Below are 11,811 nucleotides of genomic sequence, written 5' to 3'. Positions count from 1 at the left end.
TTGTGAGTTGGATTACCAGATTTTTGTGGAAATGTTGAATAATCAGACTTTGGAGGATGTTAGTTGACAATTAGCCTTAATGATTCCTCAAATGTCAAGTCTTTGTGGTTCTTTTGATCTTGTCTCTTTTTGCCATATCCCCTAGGAATGGAACAATGTTGTTGAATGCTAAGCAAAGTGGGCTTCTAAACAAAGACAATGAATGGAATATTCACATAAGGGATGGTCTCCATTTCAACCATCTTGAGACCTTGGAGAGGTTATTGTTAGAAGATATATTATGAAGTGATGTTGCTGCTCTATTTTGTTGGCGACTTTTTGGCTGTGCATTTTTGAGCCTAAGACTTATGCTTTTTATTCTAAGTTTATTTGAATTTTTTTAACCCCTCTTTTTCATTAACTATTTTTTGGGTGAGTGATTATTGGGGATTCTCAGTCATGGGTATCAGGTGAACGTTTTTAAATGACACTTTTAGACCGTTCGCACTCTACGAGTTCTACAAAGAGCTCTATAAATGTGAAAAATACGAAAGGTTAACTTGAAGCTCTTCATCACTTGCAAAGATTCACCAAAAAAATGACAAATTTTGATTTACGAATTAGGAATTAGGAACTGTAGGTGAGCGAAGTTAGCCTAGACAACTACCAGATAGTTTCCCCTATATCAATCTATTCGTTATTAAAACTTAAATGATTGAAGATATAAATATAATAATAGATAATAACTTCAAATTAAAACTTAAATGATTGAAGATATAAATATAATAATATATAAATAAAAGTAAAAGATGCACTTTCTACTATGGAAGTCTGTACGCATGGAACGAGATTTTTGTAAAGAGAAAAAAAGAGGAGGGAGTTTAACACAAAGAAAAAGAAAAACAGACCTTAACCTGAAGATTAAAAAAGGAATAGTTGACTGTCATCGAGATGGGATAAGGTTTGATGAGAGGATAAGGAAGGATACAAGCTCAGTCTCCTTACCATTTCTATTTCTCCTCGTAAAAAACCTCAGTCATCCGATGTGGCAGATGTTTGCACAGACGTCCAGCATGGCATTGAGTGGAGGGACATGTCAGCGCTACGGAGACAGCGACGTACAGGTGTCGGTGAGTACTGGGTAGAAGTGTGTTCCTCTTTTTGATCTCCTCCTGAGGTGAAGCGCAAGGGAGGATTTTCAGGGTAGGTGGCGGCAATGACAATCGCGACTCGCCGGGAGGGTTGCACGCGGATTCGAACCCTAGCCCTTCACACCTTCAGCCCGGTTCTTTCCTTATTCCCCCCTTCTCGCTTCTTCCCTTCTCTTCTCTTACTGTAAACAGTAAACACTCTATTTCCTCTCACTGTACAATCACACGAGCACATTGCCTCTGTCAAATACTGCACCAGCTGCAATCTGCTTTCTTAAAAAAAATACCAACAAAAATAAAAAATCTAGTCCTTCAAAACTGATCAAACTCCTCTCTACACAAACAGGTTATTGACGTGGGTTTGTCAGATCTGTGAAGGCGGTTATACCCATTATGAAAAAATAGATCGTTGTACACGGATTATTCTCATTACGTTCTCCTCGACTGGTTTTCACATTGTGGCCGCAACAGAGTGCAACTACACGAATTTTTGGTCAGAGTTAAGTTATCTCCATTTGGAATATTTTGTTTTCGCCTCTGTATTTTGTTCACTTTTGTTGATTGTTAGCCCGGTATTTGTAGACCTTTAGGTTCTGATATGAAAACCAGATTACAGAAGAAATTGAAAACTTATGGTTTCTCCATATATTTTGTGTTTTGCCTCAGTGAGATATTGCGTATTGTTAATGCCAGAAACCCTCCCTCTCCAGAAAATCCAAGCTATGTATTGAAAGCTAGTTGCTTAATTTAAATGAATGTAGCTGGAAACCCAAAATGCCCATATGTAGGCACAATGGAAAACATACGCTAACATTCAGAGGCGCATCCAAATGTCCGCTTAAATGAATGAAGGGCATTGATATATGCTCTATCATAAGAGCGCCCTCGTTTTCTTGTAGTATTTGTAGATTTTATGGATCAAGTTTATTGAGTTTCCTGTTAGGATAGCAATGCACTCAGATTTTATTACTTGTTATTTCTTATTATTCTGATCAGATCCAAGAGCCTTGCAACATTTGCATGTCTTATTAGTTCAGTAGCAATGAGCTAAAGTGCATTTTTAATGATTTGAATAACCTTGTTTATTTCCGTTCTTCTTCTGCTTCAGTTCTTTCGCTTCGCTGAGGGAAAATTTAGACTTCTAAGCATTTAAGAAAATAAGTTTGTGGTCTCTTTGGATTTTTTGGCTTATATTGAGTCTTCCAATAAAAAAGATGTGCTTTAGAATTATACAGATGACATACAGTCTGCAGATTTTGTTGTACCTATTTAATTGCTGTTCTCTCTCCTCTAGATTTATTGTGACTTATAGGTTTGTACGTAGATGCTTTTGGTTTGGTCTGGCTTGGATTCTAGGTTTGGATTGTGAGTTACAGTCTCTCTACCAAAAGCCTTCTGATGGCATTATTTTATCTCTTGACTGGTTGCTCAGCTTGGCATACTCTCTCTTTATTGGCACATAAATAACTAATGGCTTTTATTTTGGTAAAATAGAAAAACCTAGTTATAATTTACTGCTGAGAGTGGCTCTGACGCAGACTTTCTCTGTTGCTGCTAAGTTATCTGCTTTGCCCTGACTAATCATGGTTTGCCCTAATTCATCATGGAACAAAAACAGATTAGCCACAACGTGACACAGCATCTGAACTAAACTCAAAAAGTGTACACGTGATACAAACAATTAACATGCAATGGATGCAGAATGGAAAACATATACGTCAAGTTAGCTGCTAGAAAAATCATTCTTTTATTTGTACTTTGAAACACCACAATTAGTCCTGTATTGTCGGAGGTTATAAAACTCCAATATAAAAACCAAGTAAATAAGGAACCTCCAAAGGGAAATCCCCCTAAAATTAAGACAACATGAAATGCCACTTATGGCAGTTACATACCAAAATGTAACAATATTAAAGAAAAGAATCTCTGATCGAAGAGTGGGGGTTATGATCAGTTAAATCAGGTTCCTTATAATCTAATATGAAAATCAGTAGCATAATTTGCATACTCTTTCTTGCTCACTCGTGTACAAGTAATGTATCTATGTTTGTGGTGTTGATGGCATAGTTTCTGGCACCATTTGTGATGCTTCTTATACAACAGTTAGGGTGTAGATGCATGTCTAGTCCTCATACAACTGCACCATTTATATTAGGCTGTACAAGCATGTGTATTTTTTTTTCTTTTATTTTATTCTTCTGATAAGATCATTTTCCGAGACCATTACTGCTGGGTGTCCCTTCAAATTCACTTCGTTTGTCTTGTGACAAGTTCTCTTTATATGCAAAAGTTGAGGAGTTCTTTTTCTCATTTCCTTTCCTATAAAAGGTCTCTCTGGTGATATGATGCCATTTGCTTTGGTACTAACGTGTTCTTCAAAAGGTGTTTCCAATGACAATGTTTCTCATTAAGTCAGTTTTAATTAAATAACAATTTAAACCAGAAAGGCTTGCATTGCCTAGCTAAAATATAAGTATTTGATTAGTGGGGGGAGGCAGGGGAGGGGGGAGATGGCACCCGGTTGAGGCTGAAAAATACAAATGCTATGTGCATTAGATACAGATGCTCTGTTTGTTAGATACACATGTTTCCATCATCTCTGTATTTGTTTACTATTTGAAGTGCGTCCTTCATGTTCACTTTCTAGTTTTGTTTGTAATACTTAATAAGTTAATAGTACCATGTGTGCACATGAGAAGCATATGGATAAATCTGTTACATTTGTTATTGATATAAATGGACTGTAGTATTTTGGTGTAGATATGGCATTGCATGCCAGGGCAATTCATTCATGTTGGGTATTAAAACAAAGGAAAGATAAATGCTAGTGAATTCCTATTTAAATTATAATACATTTCTTTGATGTTCATTTTTACTGTACTCTATGATGTTGGAGCATGACGTGTTTTAAAACTTGGTGAAAGCCAGTTTTTATTGATAATATTGAATTAACATGTTGTCCTTCTGACTTGGTTGAACAGTTAAAACATACATAAATAATGGCGAGTCACATGAAAGGAAAAACACAGCCTGTAAACTGGTCTTATGCACCAAGGCAGGCCCATCTTCCTCCCAAGAGCCCCTTCCCAAGCATGGGGCCAACTTTTGTAGAGTATGGTCCTAGTCATTCCTCGGGACAGAAAAGCTTTCCACATGGAAATGGAGGATATAGACAGCATCAACGAACTTCTTCAGAAAGTTTTCTCATAGAAGAGCAGCCTTCCTGGCTTGATGATCTGCTTAATGAACCTGAAACGCCGGTCAAGAAGGGTTCTCATAGACGTTCTGCAAGTGACTCTGCTGCTTTTTTGGAAGTTCCTAATGCATCTTCAAGAATAGAAAACATTGCAGAAGAGGAGGAGTTTGATATCAGCAATTTATCATCTCTACCTTCATGGGGTTCTTCAAATTTTAACAGATTTGATAAGGAAAATCGGGCATCTAACTCTTATCAGACAAAGACAAAAAAGCCACCTATTAGAAGCTGGGAAGTCTCTGCAAGGGAGAGTCATAAAACTGCAAACTTGGGAACATCATCTCTTACACAAGATGCTGATAATGATACAATGTGTGCAATTTCACGAGAAGAGCCACAGGAACATGATGTATATAATGCAACAAGTTCTGGTTTGGAGGGCACTGACTCATCTCTTGGCAAACTAGCTGATCCTGACATGGATCCAAAACGAGCAAAGCAGTGAGCAATATTTCCTTCAATTTTGTTTCATATTTACAACATGTTTAGCAAATGTTTGCTTCTGGAGAAAATCTTTTATTCTTCAATGTTTTCAGTGACGGAAAATTATGGGTCATGTCTTATTCATGATATCTTAGATCATAGGTATGGAATATTTGTCTTATAGCTGTAAGTTAATATCTAAAGGAATACTTCTTATATGGTGGCTAGCCTTGTTGCACAAAAATAGGTAGGCAGCTATGCTCATTTCTTGTTATGAACCTTAATCTGCAATGTTTATTTTTAGATAAGTTGCTTGTGTGTTGATTTGAAATTTTGAACTTGTTATAAGATGTCTATCTGTTACAAAACTTCATGACGGGTTACACTGTATGTCACTATTTTTTAGTGGCTTGGCAAATGTTTTTTCTAAAGAGTAAACAATAAAATTTATCTTCTCTGATGCAATTATGTACTTTCTCTCTTTTGCGCAGTCTACATAGATTATGTATCCTACTCTTGTACTGATTATTGTAAACTGGGATTGAGTTTTTGCTAGCTTTGTGTGAGTTGCCTGTAGGCATTAAGCCAATAAGAAGGGCTGTTTTGCCCTTACTGTCAAAACTAAAGATTAATTCTGTAGAGTATAAGACATACTTGGTATTGGGTTTTCTACAAGGGGTTAAATTTCTTTATTTGTGATTTGGGGCTCTAGAATAGTCTGACAGTATTTTTATAGGGCATGGGCATAATTTTCTGGAAGCAATTTTAATTCCAGTACCCAAAATGTTCTTAAAAATAATGTTACCAAACTCTTGCAGCTAGGAACTATCAGCTTTTCTACTAGATTAAGGTGCTAATCTAATTAATGGGCAAAGCTTATTGCCTGCTATGTATCATTTGACACAGGAGTCATTGATCCTACATAGTTTATTGTTTTACGATTTTAGGATATCTCGAAACACATAATGAAAGGAGCTCGTCTGTTAAAAAGTCACACTTGTACAGTGTAGGAGTTGAGGCAGAAGTCACTGATGCTGCATGTGTTATTGTTTTGTGATAGCATTAAAAATGAAAAATATTAAATTCCATTAGTCCTTTCCCTGTATAATTAGTTTGACTGGCCTAATACATTATTGGAATCAGATAAATTATTTGGGGCCAGATTTGTTTAGTTTTATGACTGGTTCTTCAGAAAATTATGAAAGCATTTGTGTAGCTTTGGCATAATTTTGTGAAAGCTATTTTTTGTCCATTATTGATGTCCATAAAATAGTTTTACAAAATCCTTGCAGTTAGGAAGCATCAGTTGTTGTACTTTTAAGTTGTCAATGTAAGTAATGAACCAAGCTTCGGTGAAATAAGTCTTTGATGCAGAAGTCACTGATATTGCATGTTATATTAATTTGTGATGGTATACAGAACTGTAACTTAGTCAGTCCAGGATATCCTGAAGCACTTTTCTATTATTCATTTGTGAATTTGCAACTGCAAACAAATGTTTGCTTGTGTTCTCTTTTAGGGATACACAGGTGTACAGCCTATATGTTGTTCTTCCATATTGGGTTCTACATCACATTAGTTTTGACAGCATTTAGATCTACGTGGCAGTTCCTCTTTAATTCTTCAGGAAATGTTGTATCACACACTTAATGTTTATAGCTTTCAATCCTGAGTAGTATATGACCCTTTTCAGGATTATTTCCAACAGGCAATTTGCACAGCGCTCTCGTGTTAGGAAGCTACAGTACATTTCTGAACTTGAAAGAAATGTCAGTGTATTGCAGGTATTTGGATCTGTTCTAAATGCTTCTCTGAATCTATCTTTCTTTTTTTCTTTTTTTCCCCTCAGTTATTCTGATAATTTTTTTCTGTTCTAAATGCATGTCTGAATCTATCACTTTTTTTTTTTTTTTTGAAATGGTGTTTAAGTGTGTTTTAACTTCCGACCTTTAGGCTGAGGAATCAGAAGTTTCAGCTGAAGTGGCCTTTTTAAATCAACAACGCCTAATATTGACACTAGAGAACCAAGCTCTTAAGCAGCGTGTAGCTGGTCTTGCTCAAGAGAAGATGATCAAAGATGGTAAGCATTTTATAGAATTTTGTGTGCAACACAGCTTTTGTCATTCAATGGTATGCATGCTCTATGAACAAGATAAATAAGTGCATTAATGAAAATAATTACTTTATCAGAATCCGGTTTCTTTCTGGTAATAAGTGTTTTTTTGTAGTACAATTTCAAAAAGTGTCCATATCTCCTGCTAATGGGCTATATTGTCTTAAGGAAATTATGAATTTAAAGGGATTTTTGTCTGTAAATAGTATAGTTCAAAAGGACCATGTCTCCTACTATGGGCTAGATAATCTGGAATGGGGTATATTGCCTTAAGGAAAGGAATTATCCTTTGTAAATAATGGGTTATAATCTGGAAATGTATGTTTTCCAGGGAAAGAAATTTTTTTTCCTAAATAATTGTGCATAAAAGGATATTTTGCATATTTGACTTAGGTGCTCTAGATTATTCATTATTGTGAATGGGATATATTGTCTTAGGAAAGGAATTGTTGTCTCTAAATAAATCATGTTTTACTTTTGTTTGCTCTCTGAATGCAGCTGAACATGAATTGCTGATGAAGGAAGTACAAAGATTGAGAGTTTTGTACCAACAGCAGCACCCTTCATCACAGTCAAGCTCCCTACAGCAAATTCCGAATTCTTTTGATTCTGACTTACAGCATTTGCCGTTCAGCAAGTTGAGTCATGGGACTTTGAAGCAAGAGTTAAAGCCTGCTCTAGGAAGTGGTGGTTTTGGGCTGGTAAAACAAATGGGGGGGCTGTCTTTGGGAGTTAACAACAATGACGAGGTAATGACTTGTAGGATTGGAAGCTCAGAGGTTTTTAAGGGTAACATACCTTCTGCTTGCATGATAGCTGGTACTGGAAAAAAGCACGAAGGCAGGAGGTGATAATTGGAGGTAGATTTTTGCCTGTAGATTTCATGTTGCAGAATGTTTAGTTTTGGCTTTATATTTTGTGAATGCCTAAAGCAGATCCTGAAATCTGGTGTTGTTTCTGCATTTGAGATGTGTGCTTTTCTATACCATTTGAAGTGGAAAAGAACATATAAACAAAGCCAAATGAGGATCAAATAATTTTATTTACTAGCTAGATGGGCATTTAAGTAAATTGAACGTGATAACAATTGAACGTGATAACAAGCACTCAGTCAATTTTCATATATTTTGTTTCATTAGCGAAAATGTATCTGTTGTGAAATATTTAGTTATATGCCCTTACAGGTTCTCAATTTCTCATTTTTGCAGACTAGCCCGTATGGAGGGTGATTGATGTCGTCCTGAACTATTTCCCTATAAGGAAATTTATGTGTTTTCTAACACTTCTTACAGGTTAACTCAGAATGCCTTCATTCTTGGGTTGCAGAATTTATAGATTTAACTCCTTTAACGATCTTCCTGGCTTAAAATCAGCATTGCATTTGATATGCAGACGCTAGTAGACAGATGTTCCTCCTGATGTTAAATATCTGCTGATAAGTTTAACTGTTTCAAATCTTAGTCTATCCGCATCCTCCAATTTGACAGTAGAGATTTGTAAAGTTCTGGTGCGCCCTTTAAGCATAAAAATGGTCACCAGAAGTCAAAGTGGTGGTTATCGTTAAATTATGCGTCCTGAATTCGTTTCTAAAAGCTTAGCAGTTCATATTTCCTTTGTTAATTTTTAGCAGTATTGCCTCTGCAGCTTTGAGAAAACAGTTGGATGTTTTCTCAGAGTGCCTGTCCTATCAGGACCAAATGTGTTCTCTTATATTCCCAAATTTCTGCTATTCCCTGAGGTAAGCAGTGGATCAGTTTGGAGCTTTTTAGATTTTCCCATGTTATCTAATGAGCATCACCTGTGTCTAGAACAATTGCTCTGTAGTTGCAAATGTCATCACGGAAAAGAAGTTTGATTTCAAAAGGATGGAATGCATGTATATTGCCATTGCTTGAAGGTTGATATGATGGAAATATTTCAACATTTGATATCTGCTTCTATGAGATGGAAAGAATTCGAAGTTTGATAACTGTGAGTGTTTGAATACCTGATTGCCTACCGTTTTCTTAAATGTTCATGCTACATATCAAATGGATGAAACAAGCACACTATTTATTGCTGGGGTCAGTTTAGTTATCATTTCAAGTTCACATTAAAAATTTGAAGCACATATATTTTTCTCTAACCGAATCAAATTCAAACGAATGAAACTCTTGCCTTAAAGAATTTAGTTTTGTTGTTGGGGTAAGCACTTGAATGCTTGCCGCAAGTGACTTAATTAATTACAGGGTTATAATTCAATGTTATTGCTCTTATATTGAAATGGCTATACAGCTGACCAAACTTACCTGTCAAGACCAATTATTACAACTTTTCATATGAATAGAAAATGGAAATGCAACTCTCATCTAATTTTTATTTTATCAATGAATGATGGAAAACTGTTTAAACTGGGTGTGTAGGCGGCACTTTCTTATATATCTGAAATTGATGCTTGCACTATTGTAGTTCCTCTAAATGCATAAAGCTTGCAACTCTGGACAGCACTGTAAATTCTGCTTCTTGATTCAGCTAAATCAGAGGCTGTAACACTAATATCACAGGGTAGTGACGATGTGACTTTTTTGAAGAATTAAATTCTGAAAGTTACTGTTGTCAATTGATATTGAGTATAACTTATCTTGGTCAAATGGCAAGTTGTTCAAACTAATTTTCACCGATTAAGTCCATTTCTTGTGCTGCCTTTAAGTGGTTTGTAGTCACAGTCAGGTACTTCTGAAGGCAGTCATGTGTAATTACTGAATTTGTTAAGCAGTTTTTGACTACTAATTGGAAAATCGCAGAAATTGAGGGATATCTAAAGATTAAGAAATGGGAATTGATTGTGGCTTTATTTAAACTAGCAGTTAATTGGGAATTTCATAATGTGCGTGCGCGGAAAAACTTTAATCGCAATACGTAGATATCGGAAAATATTCGGTCTAAATTTGTTGGGCAAGGCAGCCAATGCGCCAAACAACATAGATATTTTTTTTGATATTACTCTAATAAGATATTTAGAGATCAATAGTTTTTCTTTTTCTTTTCAGGGTGAAGGAAGACAGCTATTTGATAAATAAATAAATAACTCATTAAATAAATTAAAAGCAACAAAATCTTTTATACTATTGTAATATATGTTGACTTTGAATTGTTACTTAATTTATTTTTTGAGGCTATTTAATTCCAAGTGTAAAACAAAAGATACTTTACTTTTGTTCTTATTTATCAAATGGACTTTTGAATGAGGTTTGATTACTTTGAAATTCTTGAGCTGTTGATGTTGCGATTTGAAAGATGGAAATTGTAGGTGGGTGAAATAATATCTTCTTCAAATTGGGGGAGGATGTCGTCTTATTACTATTTTAATGAGGGAATGTGTGTAATTTTGGTTGGAGGGGAGATGTCTTAACCAACTTTTAAAAATTGTGGTGTGTAGTTCTTATAATTGTACTACATACAAGTCTGTCTTATTTCTTATTATTGGTATCTTGAGAATGATTTTAAATGTGGATGATAGGTCTTTATTAAGGAATTGGAAATAGATTTTCTTATTGTTGTAGATAGGTGGGGAATGATTTGGTGGTGTTTTAAAGGTGGATGATAGGTCTTATTAAGGAGTTGGAAATGGATTCTTTTAGATAAGTTTCATTAGTATTTTAAGAAATGTTTGATCATTTTTATTTGAAGGTGGAGGATATGTCTTTCTTATTTTTTTAGTTGGAATTTTTCGTTTTTAAGTTTAAATGGGAGGGTATAGGTCTAAGTGTGCTTTCTTATGTTCATCTTATAGTAGGATATGTACAGCCTGAGTTGGCCTAGTGGTGGAAAACTTGTACTCTTGAAAGAGAGGTCACAAGTTCAAATCTCACTGGGGGGTAGGGTATGTATGCCTCGTTTGTAGTGCCAAGTGCCTCTCGAAAAAGAGTATGAGGTAGTCCCATATCACTGTCACCATGCGTAAACCCAAAAACTATGGCATAGTGTCGTGGACTATAAAACCTCCTTTCCTTTCCTTTCTTATAGTAGAATGGTATAGGTTTACTTGTCCTTTCTAATATCTATTATTAAAAAATTTCATAACATACTTTTTTAACTCTATAACAATTTGGGATGGGCTTTAATTGATTTCTAATGATTATATTTTTTTAACAGATTAAATCTATTTTTACATTTTATTAATTTATTAGATGTATCTTTATATTTTATTAATTTTTTAACTTTATAACAATTTGAGATAATTGATTTCCAATGATTCTATTTATTTTAGAGATTAAATCTACCATTAAATTTTATTAATTTAAGAGGAGGGGTTCCATCTCATTTTATGGTGGAAGGGTATAGATTTAGTTGTGTTTTATAAGTTTTTTTTTTGAAAATTAATTGAAATGATATATCTTATGATTATTTATCAATATGGGATGAGCCTTAATTATTTTCTAGTGATTGGTGGTAGATCTATTTCAAGTGGGTTGCTAAGTGTTTAAGTCTTTTTTTTTTCTTTTGTTTCTTTGTATTACCAATTATATCTATTATTTTTTTTTAAAATTTGAGAGGCGGGGATGCATCTCACTTTCTTGTTAACATATTGAGTAGGTATTGTCTTTCCAAAATTGTAGTGTTTTAAAATTAGGATATGTGTCTCGTTGTCTTTTGTTGTACTCATTGTATGGTAGGAAATGTGTTCTATTATTTTTTTAGATCGTGAAGGATGTGTCTAAATAACATTGTGTAAATTTTTTGGATATTCTTGTTGAAGTCTTATAAAGCATACTTCATAATTATTGTAAGGTGTGTTTTTCTTAAATGGAAAAGTATACTACCTTTATTTTTTTATGTCTTAAGTAATAGATTTAATTTTATTCATAGAAAAATAAAGGTACATTTTCTAAAGTAGTAAATCTAAATTA

At 34.6% G+C, this 11,811-nt stretch overlaps 1 protein-coding gene across 6 annotated transcripts; it reads left to right on the top strand.

The window, feature by feature from the left end:
• The first annotated feature begins 1,153 nt into the window (after window positions 1–1,153).
• Window positions 1,154–8,891, top strand: LOC149578391 (Basic-leucine zipper (bZIP) transcription factor family protein). 6 transcript variants are annotated; one of them, XM_089828799.1, is made up of 7 exons: window positions 1,154–1,264; window positions 1,477–1,629; window positions 4,112–4,827; window positions 6,518–6,593; window positions 6,763–6,889; window positions 7,421–7,782; window positions 8,131–8,891. In XM_089828799.1, the coding sequence occupies exons 3-6, from the start codon at window positions 4,130–4,132 to the stop codon at window positions 7,771–7,773; spliced, it is 1,254 nt and encodes a 417-aa protein (XP_089684925.1). In that variant the 5' UTR covers window positions 1,154–1,264; window positions 1,477–1,629; window positions 4,112–4,129; the 3' UTR covers window positions 7,774–7,782; window positions 8,131–8,891. The 6 variants fall into 6 exon arrangements, with proteins under 6 accessions (XP_089684925.1, XP_089684902.1, XP_089684930.1 ...); XM_089828776.1 differs by having other exon boundaries at window positions 6,503–6,593; XM_089828804.1 differs by lacking the exon at window positions 1,477–1,629.
• Window positions 8,892–11,811: the final 2,920 nt, after the last annotated feature.

Source organism: Cupressus sempervirens, chromosome 1, assembly GCF_028749045.1.
Source record: "Cupressus sempervirens isolate cs-2001-9-10 chromosome 1, ASM2874904v1, whole genome shotgun sequence".
NCBI classification, from domain to species: Eukaryota; Viridiplantae; Streptophyta; class Pinopsida; order Cupressales; family Cupressaceae; genus Cupressus; species Cupressus sempervirens.
The sequence above is the reverse complement of the archived record's forward strand: the minus strand, read 5'-3'. Positions and strand labels throughout refer to the sequence as shown.